The 19,222-nt window shown below is 43.7% G+C and overlaps 1 protein-coding gene across 1 annotated transcript; it reads right to left on the bottom strand.

The window, feature by feature from the left end:
- On the bottom strand, nucleotides 1-378 carry LOC122062616 (uncharacterized mitochondrial protein AtMg00810-like). Its single transcript, XM_042626265.1, has one exon. The coding sequence runs from the start codon at nucleotides 376-378 to the stop codon at nucleotides 1-3; it is 378 nt and encodes a 125-aa protein (XP_042482199.1).
- Between the last annotated feature and the right edge of the window lie 18,844 nt (nucleotides 379-19,222).

Below are 19,222 nucleotides of genomic sequence, written 5' to 3'. Positions count from 1 at the left end.
CTAGGAGATAAGATTAGGGCCAAGAAAAATGGCAAAGTCCCCTGTGGAATGACGATCAAGGCTGCTTCCTACCCAATCTGCATCAGAGAACGCCTGCAGGGTGACATTGGGAGAGCGTTCAAGGAGTAGGCCATGGAATCTGGTATGCTTCATGTAGTGCAGGATCCTCTTCACCAAAGCCCAGTGCTCCTCAGTTGGCTCATGCATATGTTGGCAAGCACAGTTGACATAGAAGGCAATGTCAGGGCGCATGAGGGTGGCATAATATAGGGCACCAACGATAGACCAATATGGGGTGGGGTCAGTCATGAGAGCACCCCCTGATGATGAAGAAGCAGTGGTGGCCATAGGTGTCTGAACTGGTTTGCAATCATCCATACCAACTCGATGAAGGAGATCTTGAATGTATCGACTTTGGCAATAGGGCTGTTATTTGTGTAGTGGAACTTCCTGTAATTATAATATCATCAACATATGCCAGAATATAAAGAACTGTGGAGGCCTGTCTATGAATGAATAATGATGGATCAGTTTTACATGCAGAAAAACCCAACTGAACCAAGAAGGTTGATAACCTGTGAAACCAGGCTCGTGGGGCTTGTTTCAAACCATACAGAGAGCGATGAAGACGACAGACATGATTGGGCCGTTGTTGATCCTTAAAGCCTGGGGGCTGAGACATATATACCTCCTTTGTTGATAGGCCATGAATGAATGCATTATGATCATCCAATTTGACGAATAGACCACCCTTGGGAAACTGCAATAGCCATGATAGAGCGAATGGTGGTGACAACAAGACTAAAAGTATCAATATAGTCAATACCCTGTTGTCGGTGGAACCCTTTGGCAACCAAGCGGGCTTTGTATTTTTCAAGATAACCATTTGCTTTCCTTTTAATACGATATACCCATTTGCAGCCAACCAAGTTCATACTAGGGAGACGTGGAACTAGTGTCCAAGTGCCATTTTTTATGAGGGCACTGAATTCTTCAGCCATAGCTGTGCGCCATTCATAATGCTTATTAATTTGCCTGAGAGAAACAAGTAGGTTCAATGGGGAGAGGGGCGGTTGTGGTTAGGGCATGAGCAGAGGTGGCTGGTTTGGTTTGGGATCAAAGCTGCATGGGGTGAACTCTGGTGGGTTGATGGGGAGGTGGTGGTGGTAGGGAGTGGTGGTGCTAGGGTCATGGGGGCCAGGGAGGGGAAGGGATGCAGTGGTAGAAGAGGGTGGGATATTGGGTGAGGTGATAGTGGAGTTATACAAATCCTGAATGTGGTGGGTACATGGTGGTGGAGATGGTAGGGAGATGGAGTGGGGGCGAGAGAGGATGATGGAGATGGTGAGTTGGCCATGGGAGGTGGTGATGGTGGCACTGTTAAGAGTCCTAATGGTGGGGCAAGGGATGGAGGTGGTGGAGGAATCCTTAAGGGAGTAGATGCCCATGGAAGTGGGGGGGACAATGTAAGTGGTGGAGATGGGGAGGGCAGTGGAGAGGCAAAGGGGAATACATGTTCATCAAACCTGACATGATGTGCAATGTAGGTGCGGTTGGTGGAGAGGTCTAAACAACGATACCCAGCATGTGAAGGATTGTAACCAAGGAAAACACATGGAGTGGAGCGATAGTCAATTTTGTGGGAGTTACAAGGCCTGAGATAAGGGAAGCATTGACATATAAATACCTTGAGAAAGGTATAATTAGGTGCCCTGTGGGTAACGAGTTGGAGTGGGATGACTCAATGGGAGACTTTAGCAGGCATACAGTTGATAAGAAAGATAGTCGTTTCAAAAGAAAAGTGCCAAAAGCGTTGGGGAACTGATGCATGAGATGGAGAGTAAGTCCAGTTTCGACAATATGACGATGTCTATACTCAACAAAACCTTGTTGCTTATGGTTGTGAGGAATGATAGGTGATGGGAGATTCCAAGTTTATGAAAGAACTGAGGTAAGGAGCGTATTCCCCTCCCTAATCCGTTTGAATGGATTTCAGTTTACGGGAAAACAGACGTTCAACCAATGCTTGGAATTTGAAAAAGACACTAAAAACATTAGACTTGGAAACAATAGGATAAAACCAAATAAAACGGGTATTGTCATCAACAAAAATAACAAAGTAATGACGTCCATCAATAGAGGGAACTGAGGAGGGCCCCCATACATCACTATGCACCAAATCCAAAAGAAAGAGACTACGAAAATTTGTAAGACCTAAAGAGAGTTTACTTGCTTTGCCTAATTGACAAGCAATACATAGATTTTTAAGCTTTAAAGATGGACATGAAAACTGGTCATCACGGACCATAAATTTGAGAAGACCTTCATGAGAACGACCTAGGTGTTGATGCCAAAGTTCTAAAGAGAGGGTTTCAGCGAGATGAGCAGTTGGAGGAGACACAAAGGGGAGGAGAGTGAATAGAGTCCCCTATACTCGGCCCAGATAGGGGTATTTTCTTGGTTACCCGATCCTTCACAAAAAAGTGGGATGGGTGAAATTCAAAAAAGACATTGCTAAAATGAGTAAAATGTTGAACAGATAAAAGAGATTTGGTTATGTCAGGAACATGAAGAATTTCATATAAATTGAAAGAACGAGAATGAGAAAGAGAGAGGTAGGGAGGAGGTACCAATGTTAGAGATAGAGAGACCCTTACCATTGCCAATTTATAGTTGATCTATGCCATTGTAACTATCATAGGAGGAGAGGGAATGAATGTCAGGGGTAACATGATGGGTAGCGCCAGTGTCTGGATACCAAGTCAGTGAGGAGGATGGTTGATAAAGGGGAGAGTAGTTGGGTGTGGGAAGTGGAGGTGGGTTTGCATAATTGGTGTAGTGGGCAGTAGGGGCGGGCGGTGGGTAGCCTTGGTAGGGATGGGGAGTGTATCCATTAGGGGTGGGGGTACGGTAAAAGCAGATGTTAGCATTGTGAGTGGTACGGTTGCAAATAGAGCACCATAGTCCACCGCGACCGGATCGACATCCATGGCCACCATGACCACCACAACCATTGCAACCACCACGTCCACCATTGCTTGATTGAGTTGTGGCAGGGGTGGAAGAGGTGTCTCATTGAACATTATTAGCAGATGGAGGATCAGTAAAGTTACCATTATCAGTGAGGGTGTATGGCGTTGAGAGGCTTTGAGCATGCATTCATGGCTGGAAAAAACACCAAGTAAATCAGAGTACATCAATGGTTTAGAACGTCCCAAGAGGATGGGGACAATTTCCCGTAGGTCCTTGCTTAGAGCACGAAGGATGTGAAGACAGAGATCATTGGGCTTCAAGGGAGAGCCAGCAATAGAGATTTGATTAGAGATAGTTTTTGCACGTTGCATGAAAGTTGCCACTCTTTCATCAAGTTGTTGAGAAAGATCTTGAAGGTTAAGGTTGAGAGACATAATACGTGTGTCAGAGTCAGAACCATAGGCGGAGGTAAGGAAGTCCCAAATTTCCTTGCTTGTGGCCTTGTCCACGATAAGAGGAAGTGCTTCATCTGAAAGGGAGGGATGAGGAGACTCATGATAAGGGCGTCTTGGTCATCCTAGTCAGATGCAGCAGTAGGATCAGTAGGGCGTGGAACTACACCGGTGATGTAACCATAGACCTTCTGTCCCTTGAGGAAAGGGGTAAGCTATGCTTTCCAGAATAGAAAGTTGGTGGAGGAGAGCTTCAATGATATAAAGTTATGTGCTGAAGAGAAAGCTGGGGAAGACATCTTGGTTGAGGGAGGCGTGGCACCAGTTTGGGGCATCGACTCAAGAGAAGATTCGGGTGACATGATGATGGGAGAGAGCGACCAGGGAAGAGGAAAGAACATGGGAGCTGGAGAGTCCCAGGATCAATAAGTTTAAGAAGGCATGGGCCTTTAGAGAGTGGTTGATACCATAATAATTCTTAGGTTTTATTCATTCTCGCGAAGACGGCAGCATAGCATGATGTTTCTGCTCCAGTGACTTTGTGGCCCCCTTTGATGTCCATGGAGCTCGAGATGGACGCAAACAATCATCCTAGATACAGATTCATGTAACTTGTATTTTATTCTTTTCTGGGTTAGGGTCCCTTCATGCGATTTTCCTGCTTATGGCAATGCCGAAGGTGGGTCATCGTGTAAGGATCCTTGCCTTTCTCCTTGTTGGTTTCTTTTTCCTTTTGTATCATATTTTTTTCATTAATATATTTTGAACATTCTAGCGAAAAAAAAAACAAGAGATATATACTCTCTCAACCCTAGTCATCGTGTACGTAGGACTCACATGGTATAAGATCGTACAAGAAGTCCTCGGTGTTGTGAAACAAAAACTCTTCTCATGTGATTACAATGGACTGGACTCTCTCACTCTCACATGTGATAATGGTGGTGTTGTAGGAATCTCTTTCTCACATGCGATAATGACAGTATTGGAATAGGAATCTTGTGCCTCACATGCGATAATGATAGTGTTGAATAGGAGTCTTGTGCGCTGAGTGTAATTCACACAGAGGGAGAGAGAGAGCTTGGAGTAATGCTGAAGAACTGGTGATGAGAAGTCTAGTCCTGAGCAGGAAAGTGGTGATATTGCGAAGAACTCATAGCTTCAATGTCACAACAAAAGCAAGGATGGCCGGAAAGTGAGCCTGCTAAAGGCGAGGTGTTACGAAGGTATTCGTTTATGTCGGAAAGAATAGATCAAATGCTAACTTCGAGAGTAGCTACCTCCTAGAATAGAGAGAGAGAGAGAGAGAGAGAGAGAGAGAGAGAGAGAGAGAGAGAGTATTTTCTATATTCATTACTTTCTTACCCAATCCCTTACAATTTATATATATCCCTGATTCCCTAACAATCCTTTGTTCTTCTCAGAATAATAGATTCCTTTTTTTACAGACCGTATATAACTCATCCCTCTTAGCTAATTTTAACTGTTAACACAGTCATCCAAGGCTGCAAGCGACGGTAGTATCCCTAAGGCCCAGAAAACCCCTGGGAGAACTGAATCTAATAGCGGGAAAGTGCTTGGTTTCCCAGCCAGATCGCCAATACATACGTTTAACCCACTTGTTGCAGGTGTGAATGAGATTTCCATTGAGATTAGCATCAGAACTATGGTTATGGGCTCTACCGCTCTAGCCATGACATGATTTGATGGTATGTGGGCTCGGTGGACCTCAACTAGGAAATGGTGTTTTTGCACACCGGGGTCTCAGCATCACCCTTGGCAAAGAGAAGGCAATAACCCAATGCATAAAAAACAACCTTATTCTTGTATTGAATCCACTTCCATGTGAAGAGACCAGCCATCACACCAATCCACCAGATAAACAACAAGATCCTCTTCTAGATCTCCTCTAATTAGAAGTAACTTGCCTTGGTCCCCCCTTTTAGAATTGGATTCTGTTAAGTTTGTCTCGAATTCTTGACCCGTTTTGAAGATTGACCCGATCCGACATATTTTGGTGGCGACCCGAATGGGAATTTTTCTGAGATCTGTGATGGAAGCGGCCCAAGCCCGGAGCCCATCACTGATCTCGTATCTCGTATGGGGGTGCGGGGGCGTAGCCCTGGCGGTATGGTTCGACCGGATCGACCGCGACCCGATGGGTCGAACCGCTATTTGGCGTATATATATATAATGTACTGTTGCTTGTTGAGAGTCATTGTATTCTAGGGTTTTCACGAAGCTAGGGTTTCAGGGCACACCACCCTGGTGTGTGAACCTCGTTAAATCTCTGTGTCGTACGGATCTATTGTCTCTCTTTATTCGTGTTTCTTGGTGTTTGATCTAACAGATTCCTTCTCCTCCATCGCTGCAAATTATGGCTCATTGCCTGTCACGTGTAACTCAACGCTTGATTGTAGTTCAGGTACGTATCATTCTGGAGTATAGGTGCCTCCATTTGCCACGCCTCTATATAGCCAAGCCATTCTAGATTTAATTCCTCAGTAATTAGAGGTGCTTACTCCTCCGCCTGTTCTTTTAGTTTTGCCAATTTATTTGCAAACACACTTAACTCGATAATCTACTTCACGTCTTCTTCTCCATTTTGTATATCTTCACCCTTATCCACCATGTCGAAGAAAATATGGAGGCGAGATTTAAAACTTTCATTTGTGATTTGTGACCAAAATTCGAGCAGTTCCTCTTTTCTGATTTTAATGCTCTTCGACCTTCACCTTCGGCTCAGAATGGTATCGACAGGTCGCAGGATGGATGCAGAAGCCCGCTTCTCCATAGGTTGTCCAGAATCCACTGTGAACTGGAGACAGTCGTCATACAGGTTACCATTGTCGGTCAGCTCACCACTATTTGTAATGTCGTTGTACACTACAGCAGTGACCCAGAGAGAACCTTTCATGGCAATTGTAGTATAGTCCTTTCTCATATCGGAGTTGCGTTTCGGTTGGGGTAGGTCGCTTGATAAGAATACCAGATCGTAACAGTGAAGTTGCAGAGCTCGTAAGAGCTGGTGGAGAGCGGAGTAATGAGCCCCAGCTAGCCATAGGTCACGGTAAGCAGCGGCGAACTTCCTTAAACTTAGACTTCAGCAGGAGAGCAAGACCCACCGCCGGTGAATATATATCGCAGAAAGAGTTTCCGACATTAGATCCTTGTGAGGAGAATATGTTTTTATTAACTCTATTGTTACAGATTTGTTACATATATATACATGACAGGCAAGGTGCCAATAACTGATTCAAGACTCAACTTGACATCACGTGGTCTGTTATAGATTTGTTACAAGATTGGTGTGCTGAGGTGGCAAGGTTGTTACGGTGAGGTGGCATATCTCCATCAGCCCCCCTCAAGCGAATCGGGGGAGAACCCACTGTGAGCTTGCCTCGTAGAGTTTGAAAACGTAAACGTGACAAACCCTTCGTAAGGATATCAGCCACCTAATTGGTGGTGCAAACATATCGAACAACCAATTGACGAGACGCCACCATTTCTCTAACGAAATGAAAATCGATCTCAATGTGTTTTGTTCGAGAGTGAAAGATCGGATTGGCCGAGAGATACATGGCTCCGACATTATCACACCAGATTACTGGAGGTTGAGCGAGATAAACTCCCAGCTCTTAAAGTAAAGAATGAACCCAAACAAGTTCAGTTGTTGCTGCTGCCACTGCTCGATATTCAGCTTCGGTGGACGAACGCGACACAATCCGCTGCTTGCGGGAAGACCAGCAGATCAAATGGGACCCAAAGAATACCCCATAACCAGTAGTAGAACGCCGATCATCGGGATACCCTGCCCAATCGGCATGCGAATAGGCAGTAAGTGTAATGTCAGACTTTGAGCGAAATAGCAAGCCATCACCAAGAGAGTGTTTGAGATATCTTAAGATCCTTTTGACAACAGACCAATGCATGTCAGTGGGGAGATGCATGAATTGGGATACCTTGCTTACAACAAAACTTATATCAGGTCGCGTTACCGTAAGATATTGAAGAGCCCCTACGACCCTTCGATACTCAGCATCGTCAAATTGAGGAATACCAGAATCGACAGTGATGGGAGGACCTGAAGAGATTGGTGTGGAAATAGGCTTAACACCACTCATGTTGGAGCTCTGAAGAAGATCAGAGGTATACTTCCTTTGACTAAGAAAGAGACCATTAGAAGTGGTGGACACATCTATTCCAAGAAAGTAACTCAAGGGGCCCAGGTCTTTTAATGCAAAAGTGGAAGATAAGGCCTTTATAAGAGCTGAAATTGCATCTGTGGAGTTCCCAGTGATGATCAAATCATCCACGTAGACCAGGAAATAGATAATAACCGAGGCCTTGCGGTAGACAAATAATGAAGTATCGGTTTTTGAAGAAGAAAAACCATGACTTATAAGAAACATACTTAACCGTGTGTACCATGCCCGTGGGCCTTGCCGGAGGCCATACAATGATTTATGAAGAAGACATACATGATCTGGCTTAGACGATTCGACAAACCCTGGTGGTTGAGACATATAGACCGTTTCATTGAGCATTCCATGAAGAAACGCATTTTGGACGTCAAGTTGTCGCAATGGCCAACCATTTGTAACAGCAAGGGAAAGAACAACCTGGATTGTTACAGGTTTGATTATGGGACTGAAAGTGTCATTAAAATCCAATCCGGGTCGTTGATGGTAGCCCTTAGCCACTAATCGCACTTTGTAGCGCTCAACAGTTCCATCAGATCGTCTTTTTACCCGAAACACCCACTTGCAGCCGACTTTGTTTTGGGAAGAAGTGGGTGGTACCAGGGACCAAGTTTTGAAGAAGTTCATTAAATTCTTCTTGCATGGCTGTCCGCCATGGTGCCATCTTAACTGCCTGAGAGTAACATGTTGGCTCAACACAATCGGGAAGAGGATGTTTTGTTGCCATTAAGTTCAACCGCGATGGAGGGGGAGGTAAGGCACCAGTCCGTGATCGAGTTACCATGTGATGAGGATGATCCGATACGGGTTTAACATGAATTGGTAAATCAGACTCGGGAAATGGATGTGGTGAATTAATAGAATTAGGAACAGAGGCAGGTAGATGTGCTGAAGTGGGTTCCAAAGGATTAATGGATGGGCCCATGTTATGAGGGTCCTCACAAGGTGGAATACTGTTTACATATGTGCCCATGTAATTTTGTTCCTCAACCTGAAGAGTAGTGGATCTTGAAGGCCCATGGGCTGAAAATGGTGGAGACTCACATGTATAGGGCAAAACCACAGGTGGAGGAGTATGGTACCAGGTATCCACATTAACAGAAGCCCAAGAAGAGACCGATGAAACAGAGGAATAGGGAAAAATAGATTCTTCAAACGTGACATGGCGTGAGATATACATCTTATTATGGGTAGAATCAAATCACTTATAGCCCTTGTGGAGAAGTGAATAACCCAGAAAAATGCACGGCTTTGAATGGGGTTCAAGCTTATTTCGGGAATATGGTCTTAACCATGGGTAACACAAGCAGCCGAAGGTCCGAAGAAATGTGTAGTCAGGGGTGGTTTTAAATAACCGATGCAAAGGGCTAACATTCCCAATTGTAGGTGAAGGCATTCTGTTTATCAAGTAGACAGCTGCAAGGAAAGCATATGTCCAGAATTGGATTGGAAGACTAGCGTGAAAAAGGAGAGCCAAACCAGTCTCAACAATGTGCCGATGCTTTCTCTCAGCAGTGCCATTTTGAGCTTGGGTGTGTGGGCAAGAAAATCGATGAGAAATTCCATTCATGCGAAGAAATGGATCCAATTTTTGAAATTCGCCTCCACCATCAGTTTGCAAGGATTTTATTTTGTAGCCAAAGTAATTTTCAACGTGGAGTTTAAGGAGGTGAAAACAGCAAGTACATCAGATTTGAAAGATAGGGGATACAACCAACTATATCTACTAAAATCATCAATGAACAAAACATAGTATTGAAATCCATCATGGGAAACAATGGGGGCTGCACCCCACAAATCACAGTGAATTAGTTCTAAGGGAGAAGAGCTAACAGAGGTTGACAACTGAAATGGGAGCCGGTGGCTCTTTGAAATATTACAAGCCTCACAATGAGTATTGGTTTTATTAGAAATAGGAAGACAGAATTGGCGAATGATAGTGCTAACCACTTTTGATGATGGATGTCCGAGGCGATTGTGCCAGTCTGTTGCCGGAGCACGAACGCTGGTCAATGAAACCGAAGAAGTGGGACAGTGGGTGGATAGCGGCATGGAGTATAACCCGTTGTTACTCGGGCCGTGATATAGGATCTCCCGCGTCTGAGAATCCTTGATCAGAAAAGAATCAGAGTGAAATTCAAAGAAAACTTAGTTTTCTGAAGCAAACCGATGCACAGAAAGGAGATTATGATGTATGGAAGGAACATACAAAATATTAGATGCATTAAAGGTACATTTAGGAGAAACAAATTGAGAAGAACCAGAATGAGAGATCGGCAAACCTTGGCCGTTACCAACAATGATTTGATCCGAGCCAGAGTACTGGGTGCTTATTGCAAGATTACTAAGATCTGCTATAAGGTGGTTGTTAGATCCAGAGTCAAGTAGCCAAGAAGAAAAAGCAGAAGTAAAAGAAGAAGAGATACCAAGGAAAGCATGGTTGAACCTCTGTGGGTAAGAAGAGGCACTGTGCCCATTCATGTTGCATATTTGGCAGCAATCACGTGGCTGGTTGGTAAAAGATGGAGACGACGGGCACTCACTTGCAAAACCATTGTTAGAGCCAGTATTCTGATATGGTCGTGCACCATTGTTGTTGGTATGGTAAGACTCGGGATTGTAATTTTGGTTATGGTAGCCTTGATTACGGCCATAGTTGGAACCACGACCAGTATTGTATCCACGACCATTGTTGTATCCCCGATCTTACCGAGATCGAGACGATCTTAAACCAGAGAAGCGTGAACCACTGTTATAGGGATAAGCACCTGCAGAAGCCACATTAGCAGTGTGCGCACTAGTTGCAGTGTTCGCAGTTGAAAGCATGAGAGAACTTTCTGAGGAAACAGAGTGTAAGAAGCTCTCATGGCTTAGTAGGAGGCCAGTGAGTTTGACGAAACTGACTATTTCAGATCGAAGATGAATTGTCGTTGCAAAATCACAGAAATCAGGTCCCAAACCTCTGAGTGTTGCAAGAACCAAATACTCATCATTTACTGGTTGATCAATGGCAGCTAAGGTATCGACTATAGAACGAATAGAGAGAATTTAATCTGTAACTGAATCAGAATTCTTTTGGAGACATGAGAGTCTGTCCTTCAAATCAAGAACTCGCGTTCGTGACGACGGAGCGAAAACTACAGAAAGAGTCATCCAAGCTTCACAAGAGGTTGAAGCACTTACCACATAAGAAATGAAGTCTCAAATAGGGAAGATATAATCCAACTCAGAATGAGCTGGTCTTGCCTGTCCCAAAGAGCACTTGCAGAATCAAATGTTGTTGGTCGCTGAAACGATCCATCAATGTAACCGAGCAGATTGTAACCTTTAAGAAGGGGAAGGAATTGAGCTCACCACAGGAGGTAATTCAATGAAGTGAGTTTCAGCGAGAGGTGACCAGAAACGTTTGGCGCAACCAAAGAAGACGGCAGAACAGAGTCGGAGATGGAGCTTGTGTCGGCAGGTGACAATGCCATGAATGAAATAGACGTAGAACTAAGCGGATCTCAGCTCTACAACAAAAAACAAAAAAAGAGAAAAGAACGAAAATCTCAGAGGCAAGAAGAACGAAAGCTCGTCAGAGCAAAACTGCTCTTGATACCATGAGGAGAATATGTTTTTATTAACTCTACTATTACAGATTTGTTACATATATATACATGACAGGCAAGGTGCCAATAATTGATTCAAGACTCAACTTGACATCACGTGGTCTGTTATAGATTTGTTATAAGATTGGTGTGCAGAGGTGGCAAGGCTGTTACGGTGAGGTGGCATATCTCCATCACCTTGCCCTTTCTCTGTCACTTTCTCTGTCACTTTCCTTCCCTCCGTAACTCTCATGGTCTCTCTGACTCTCTTGACTTCTTTGCATGGTTTCCATGCTTATAGAGATTAGAACTTAGTGGTAGATTTTTTCTTTTGGAACTCCCAGAAAGTATTTGTCAGATGGCTTCTCTAAAAAGTTTGTCTCAGCAATTGTAAGTAGTCACTCAAAGGTCAGTTTATAAATGTGAAGAATGCTTGATGATCAATTGAGTTATCATAGGGGAAGGAAGATGATGGAGAGTGAGATTATTTTTCTTGATAGGGTTACAGAACCTGGCCACCATCTTGGAGGAGGTAGGCCTCTGGACCGAGGTAGACAACTTCTTTTGACTGATTTTTTGATGTCCCATAGGAAGGATTCATTGGAACCTAAGGTGATCGGTAGTGATGACTCCTTGAGGCAGGCGACAGAAACAGCTTTGGGTGTAGACGAAGAAGCTCTGAACTAGGATAGTGGAAGATCTGTTCTGCTGAAGAAATCTTTTTCCACAGTGGTGGGAAGGGCTCTCCCCGATGTGGATCAGCTACCTGAGCCTATTCACACTGGAACTTATACAAAGATTGTGATTCCACAAGATGCGTACAAGGAAAGATTAGACAGATATAAGTATGCTTTGATAGGGAGGGTAAACTTTCGGTTCTTGTCTTTGGATGACATCCATATGGCCGCGGCTGAGGGGTGGAATTTAAAGGGCAAGATAGAGTTTGCACCAATGGGGAAAGGGTACATTCTCTGCCAGTTTGAGATAGAAGGGGACATGGCAGCGATCTGGAGAAGAAATATCATTAAGGTCAGGGGTCAATCCATTCATTTTCAACGGTGGAAACCTGACTTCGATGTTCACGCGGAGACCTTCCTCTGGAATATTGGCACGAGAAGATATTTTTATCAATGGCCAAAGGGGTAGGCAGGCCTGTGGCCTTGGATAGACGAACTAGATTGGTTGTAATGGGTAGCTTTGCTAGATTTTAGGTGGAGGTCATTATAGGGGCTAAAAGGGTTGAAGAAATTTAGGTGGAGAGGAGACAGCCAGGGTCTGGGGAGATTTTTTGGTTTAAACAACTCATAACTTAGGAAGATGGAATGACTAGGTGCAGTTTTTGTAAAAGAATTGGTCATTCTCTCTCTGATTAAAGGGAGAAGAAGGCTACTAACGAGAACGGTAGGGATAGACATATGGATGGAGAACCAGGGGTGGCGACAATGGCAGATAATGGAGGTTCTGGGCAGAGATTGAGTGCAGGGGCGGTGGTCAGGCTGAGATCCCAGTTTCCTTTTTGGGGAGGGCTGCTTCCCATACGAAGGATAATTTGGTTGCCTTGTCGGGGCCTCTTTCAACGGAGAATATTCTCTCTACAAAGGAAAGAGACCAGGAGATGGGGGATTTATCTATTGTCCTTCCTTTAGAGAAGGATTCGGTGATGGAGTCAACTATGGAAACCCCTAACTATTAGACTGAGGTAGAAATGGATAACCAAAGAGGGTCAATTGCTAGGTCAGACTTTGGATCGGACCAGGGTTTCTTACCCAATTCTAGAAAGGAGATGGCAGAGGTGGAGTGTTGGCAGGAGGAGGGTACTATGGAGGAGGATTGGGTGCAGGACCTAGATGGCTATGGAAATGAAGCTTTTACAACTTACATTATTAGGGGTCGAGGTGGTGGTTGTGGTTGTGGTTTTGGCTGGGGAGCGAGTCATAGAGAGGATCAGCATGTTCTCTTGCGAAGCATCCAGTAGTATGTGGATGGGGCGATGGTGGTGTACCATGAGGATGTGGAGGAGGTGTACAGGGTGTTTGGTGAGATCGAGCATGGTATGGAGGATAGGAGAAAGCATAATGGGAAAAATGTGGCTTTCCAGGAGCAGGCTTCTTGAAAGTCTGATAGGCTGGCTTTATTAAAGAAGTGCTTATAAAGGTTGTCTTTTGGATCATTAGAGAGTTGAAGAAGGCTGCTAGATTGGCCTTAGGAAAGATTTTGAGGGAGAAAAATCCTGAGGTAGTTTGCATAGCAGAGCCTATGATGGAGGTGAAGAATTTTCCCAAGTTGTTCTTTAATAAGTATGGCTTCGACGTAGACTTTATCCATAATGAAAGTCCTAAAAAAGTCCCAAATCTTTGGGTGATGTGGAGGCAAGGTATTGAGAAGCCGGAGGTGATCTCATTGTTGGATCAACATGTTTTGATTCGAATGATGTGGTAGATGAGTCAGTTTGTTTTGTCTTTTGTGCATACGAACTACTTTAGGGCTGCTAGAAGGGAGCTATGGACAAACCTGGCTGCTTCTAGTCCTAGTCAGGGCACGCCATGGATGGTGCTTGCTGACTTTAATGTAATTTTCCAGTCCCATGAAAAAAGAGGTCCTAGATCTTTTAACATGGGATCAGCTGCTGATTTCGGGGCAATGGTGAACAGGTGTTTGTTTATTCAGATTCCTTCCCAGGGGTGCAAGTTCACTTAGACAAATAATAGAAGAAGAGGTGACGTGGTTGCAGTGTTGGATAGAAATTTTTGTCCTGACTCGGTGGTTTTCGGTTTTTCAGGAATGTCATTAAAAGGTGGTGTCTCGTATGGCATCTGATCACTCCCCTTTGTTGGTGGTTTCGAAGGCATCTAGTGGCTTGGTTAATTACCTTTTTTGATTCCAAAGGTTCTGGATTGAGCATGGATCATTTTTGAATGTAGTGAAGGATTCTTAGGGTGAATGGATCAAAGGATTAGCCATTTATGTAACCTTTTTTTTTTGGCTAACGATGGGTATTCAGGCCTTGGGTCTGACTATTCCCGTGGGCCCATACTAACCCGATAACTGCATGGACTGGGTCATACCAGGGAAGAATGAGAACTATTTAAATTTCACTGAAAGCAGTGAAGAGCACTAAACACCCCCGTGTGAGTGGCCCAAGGTGTGCCTAGTGAGAGCTGAACTTCAGACGTCTGAGTTTACAGATCGTACCAAGTTCGTTGCTCACCAACTGCACTACCCCCTTGGGTTAGCCATTTATGCTTTCATCCAAAAATTGAAAAGGTTAAAAGGTGTGATCAGGTCGTGGGCTAGAGAGACTTTTCCAAACATTAATTTGGAAATAGAGGAGGCGAGGAAGGAGTTGGAAGAAGTACAATAGGAAATTGATTTGAATGGTATGGATGATCATATTTTTGGTCGCAAATCTGATGCTAAAATGAGGTATCTAAAAGCGATGGATAATTATGAAAACCTCTGGGTTGAGAATTCGCAAGTGTGATGGAGGTTAGAGGGCGATCGTTGTTCTAAATTCTTCCATGTTATAACAAAAATGCAAAGGATTAAGAACACTATTCAGTCTTTAAAAGATGGAGATGGCCAGATTGTTTCTAAGAAGGGGCCGATGGAAGAATATGTTAGTGGTTTCTTTGAGAATTTCCATAAGCGATCCCCTACATTGGAGCACTTGGATATGTTGGATTGTGTTCCAGAGGTGCTGTCTGATCATGATAGATGGAGGATGGATGTGATGCCATCTAATGCTGAGATCAAAGGGGGGGGTTTGGGAGCTCGATCCTGAGGGCTCCTCAGGCCTGGTTGGGTTCCCAGGTATGTTCTATAGAGTTTGTTAGGAGATTATTTCTGGAGATGTATGCAATGCTCTTAGGAATTTTTTTAGTCATGGAATAATGCCGTATAGATTGAACAGTAATTTTCTAGTCTAAATTCCAAAGATAGAGGGGGCAATGTCTTTAGACAAGTTTAGACCTCTATGCTTGGGGAATTTTTTTTGTAAAATTGTCTCAAAAATTATGGCAATAAGGCTTTCTGCCCTATTGCCGAGGCTCATATCAGAGGAGCAGGGGGCTTTCCAGAAAGGAAAAATCATCTATTCCAACATTATATTAGTTTCTGAGCTGACTAATATGATGTTCTCTGTGACCAGAGGGGGAGCAATGGGGTTGAAGATCTGAAGGCTTATGACAATTTCTTAGAGCTTTCTCTATCAGGTTTTGAGAAAATTTGGTTTCTCTGAAAGATGGGTCTCTTGGGTCCACCAAATGTTGGCCTCGGCTAAGCTGTCTATCCTTTTGAATGGAGGGCCGATGGGGTATTTTGGGGTGGAGAGGGGCTTCAGGCAAGGGGACCCTCTATCTCCCATGTTGTTTATACTGGCTGAGGAAGTTCTCTGTCGAGGTCTTAATCAACTTGTGGTTAAGAAGAAGATTCTTTAGCTCAAGGGTCCTCGTGGTGTGATTACTCCTGCTCATAGTCTTTTCGTGGATGACATTTTTATTTTTGCTAATGTATTTATCAGATATGTGAGGAACTTGAAGAGATTCCTTGAACTTGAAGAGCTTCCTTCCAAGGTATCAGGACTGTTCTGGTTAGATTATCAACTTGGAAAAAAGCAAGTTGTTTATTGGTCACATCTCGCCTCAGAGGAAGCAAGCTATTGTTGCAGAGCTGGGAATTCCCCTTTGTTCCTTCCCTATGAGGTACTTGCGAGTGGAAACATTTAAGGGTAGAGTTAAAAAGGAAAATGTGTTTCCTATATGGATAGGGTGAAGGACCATCTGGCGTGGTGGAAGGGAAAAATTCTTTCATTGGCGGGTAGGGTTGAACTAGTGAAGTCAGTTATATTGAGTATGCCTACTCATAATTTTGCAGTTTACTAGTGGCCAGCGTCCCTTATTGCGGTTGTCGAGAAGTGGATAAGAAATTTTATCTGGACAGGTGAAGTGGACCCTTCGAAGAAAATTGTGGTCAATTGGGACCAATGTTGTAAACCTAAGGAGGAGGGAGGGCTTGGTCTGCACAGATTGAGTGAGGTTAATATGGCCATGCTAAGTAAAACAGCTTGGAGAATAAAGCACGAAGACTCTGTGGCAAGTAGATTTCTGAGAGTGAGATTTATCAATAAGAAAGGCAAGCCAAAGAGAGGGTATAAAAATTCCTCAATATAGTTTGGCATTAGAAGAATGTGGAATTATATTTCCACTAAGGAGAGATGGGTTGTGATATCAAATTCTAGAAAGATATTTGGGTTGGTTCAGCGACCTTGGAAGATAGCATCACTATAGAGGGCATTAATACTCGCTCCTTAGATGAAAATGTAAATCATTTTATTGATAATTTCAAGTGGAGGCTTCTAGTAGTGCATTCTCGGCTTATAAGGGACTTTTTTGAAGAAGTTATGAAGATCCCCATCCCAGATTATGAATGTCATAAAAGATGTGTCTAGAGTTTATCGTCTGATGGTAAATTTAGCTTTAAATCTATGTGGGAAGACTTAAGAGTGAAGAAGCCTACTACTCCTTAGGCATCCTTGATCTAGTGCAAAAGGCAGTAGCCTAGGGTCTCTACCTTAGCGTGGAGGGTGCTTCACGGGAAGATGCCTATGGATGATGCATTGAAAAAAAGATCAGTGCCCATTGCTCTAGGTTTGAGTTATGTAACTCTGATGAGGAATCAATGGGTCATGTTTTTAAGGACTATCCTTTCTCTATGGAGATATGGAGTCTCTTGTGCTAGTGTTTCTATGATACCCTACTTTCTAAACCTAGTCTAATTTTCCAGTTGGTTCGGTTTGGTCTTACAGAACCTGAACCCGAACTAGCCGATTCGAGTACCTTACGGAGCATGATGGCAAGGGTGACTCTAAACTCGGGTTGGCCAAATAAATTGGAGTCAATGCCTAGTGAACTCCGCGTACCCAAGCTTTGCACTTGCACTTGCACGTATCACGAGGCCATATACACATAATAAAGGTACGTAGCCATATTTATGTTAAGTACGCGTATTAATCAACTACCAAGAGTGAAATACGTGTCAGGGCCGAGGCCCATAAAAATCCCAATGTTTAGGCTAAGTTTTGGCCGACTGGTGGGTGGTCATAGGTGGGTCGGACCCACCAGTGTGACCTGCCACTCTGGTCATTAGATATTTTGACCCCACTATAAATAACATTTATTACCTTTCTTTCACCTCATTTAGTGTTTTATATGATGGGTGAGAAAAGTAAAGAAGAGAGAAAAAGAAGAAAGAGGAGAGAGGAAGGAAGAAGAAAATGGAGAAGGAGATAATTGTTGTACATCCCCGAGGTCAGATCTCTTGAATCCGACACTGAATTAACGATCCTCATCTCGAGATCTACAATTTGAGGTGAGTAAAGTCCATATTTCTTATACTCTTATGAAACCCTAAGTGAAACCCTTCGATTTGGGTAGCAATCCTTTGGATCTTGTTATGATCTCTTGAGAATGTGAATCTGAGGTTTAATAAAGGTTTTATATGTTGTTTATAAAGGATTTAGTGGAAGACTTATAGGATTTGTGAAGTATTTGTTCATCTCTTAAGCTAAAGAGAAGATTTGGGGTTTTGAGGTGATTCTTAAACAAAGAGGTAAGATCCACGCTTAAGACCTTAGATTGACCTTAGATCTAAGTTGGAATCATGATTTGGAGCCTTAGATTTGTGAAAAATGCAATCGAATCGACCCGTGGTGATTTTTCCAAGGTGGGATGAAGAATGGAAGAGAACATAAAAAATCCCAGTTCTGACTGGTGGGTGCCTAGAAATGGTCTGACCCACCAATCTAGCACCCGTCGATCCAAGTAGAGCTGCTAGCTTGACTGGCGAGTAAGACCGATGGGCAACCTAGCCTGCCGCTCTTGGCCCCTCGGTCTAGGCAGAGCTACTAACTTGATAGGCAAGCAAGACCGATGGGTGACCTAGCCTGCCGCTCTTGATCCATCGGTCCAGGTAGTGTCCTTGGATCGACAGGCAAGCAAGGATTGGTGGGTGCCTTGCCCACCCGTTGACCCACCAATCTAACTTCTCGGGTTCCGATTGGGCCCAAATTTATCGGATAACCTACTTTAGTGATTCTAAACACATTGGAATCATCATATCTCATTGGTTATGACCCTAAAGTGAGACATACTAAACCTGATTCTTTTATGCTAGGTTATTCTAAGAACTCGCATCATCGCATACCGAATCTTCCTCGTACTAAGGGGGTGATCTTTTTACACAATTAGGTAACTGGGAAGAGGACTTTAGATCATTTAATCCTGGTTGTAGACTACCCATGTCATCATATCTTTATTGTGTAGGCTAGTCATCCACGAGTGCCATTGCATGCATTGACATGTGCATTATGAAAGTCATTTATGATTTGACATACTAGTATCTTTAATTGTTAAATGCCTATTATTGCTTGTGATATGAGATTATTGAATATGATGTTTTGCTAGACTAGATGTCGTAAGTCAGCTTGGACATGAATGCATTGGTGGCTCGTGGAATGGTATGCGGTGGCACTATGCAGTCATACTATCTAACATAGGAGCATGCGGTTAGGAATGACATATCTCTGTGCTACGACCTTTCCAAGCAGGGTTTAGGTGTTAAGTATATCACTGGGGGGAAGCTCGAGGTTGTGCACCAACGGTGGCGGTTAGAAGTATGCTCGACTGATCATTAGGATTGTCGGCAACTTTGGTGATACAACAAGAGGGCCAATCGTACTGCAGGGTAAGACCCATTTTACTTTAATGCAGGGTAAGACCCATTTTACTTTAATGTAGGGCGACGCCCATTTTAATTTTTGGTACCCACGGCCGACCTTCTCCAGCAACCCTATGGGCATATCGTGGGATGGGGTTCGCGGCTCGTACCCGAAGCATACATGCACTGTGATTGCGAGTAGCACATGACCTATGACTTAGAATTGTTGTCTAGGTGGACTAAGATAATAAAATGAATTGCACGCATATAGGCTCATTTGTATTATGAATAATTG

The sequence above is a fragment of the Macadamia integrifolia genome, unplaced genomic scaffold (genome assembly GCF_013358625.1).
Source record: "Macadamia integrifolia cultivar HAES 741 unplaced genomic scaffold, SCU_Mint_v3 scaffold108, whole genome shotgun sequence".
In the NCBI taxonomy this organism is placed as follows: domain Eukaryota; kingdom Viridiplantae; phylum Streptophyta; class Magnoliopsida; order Proteales; family Proteaceae; genus Macadamia; species Macadamia integrifolia.
The sequence above is the reverse complement of the archived record's forward strand: the minus strand, read 5'-3'. Positions and strand labels throughout refer to the sequence as shown.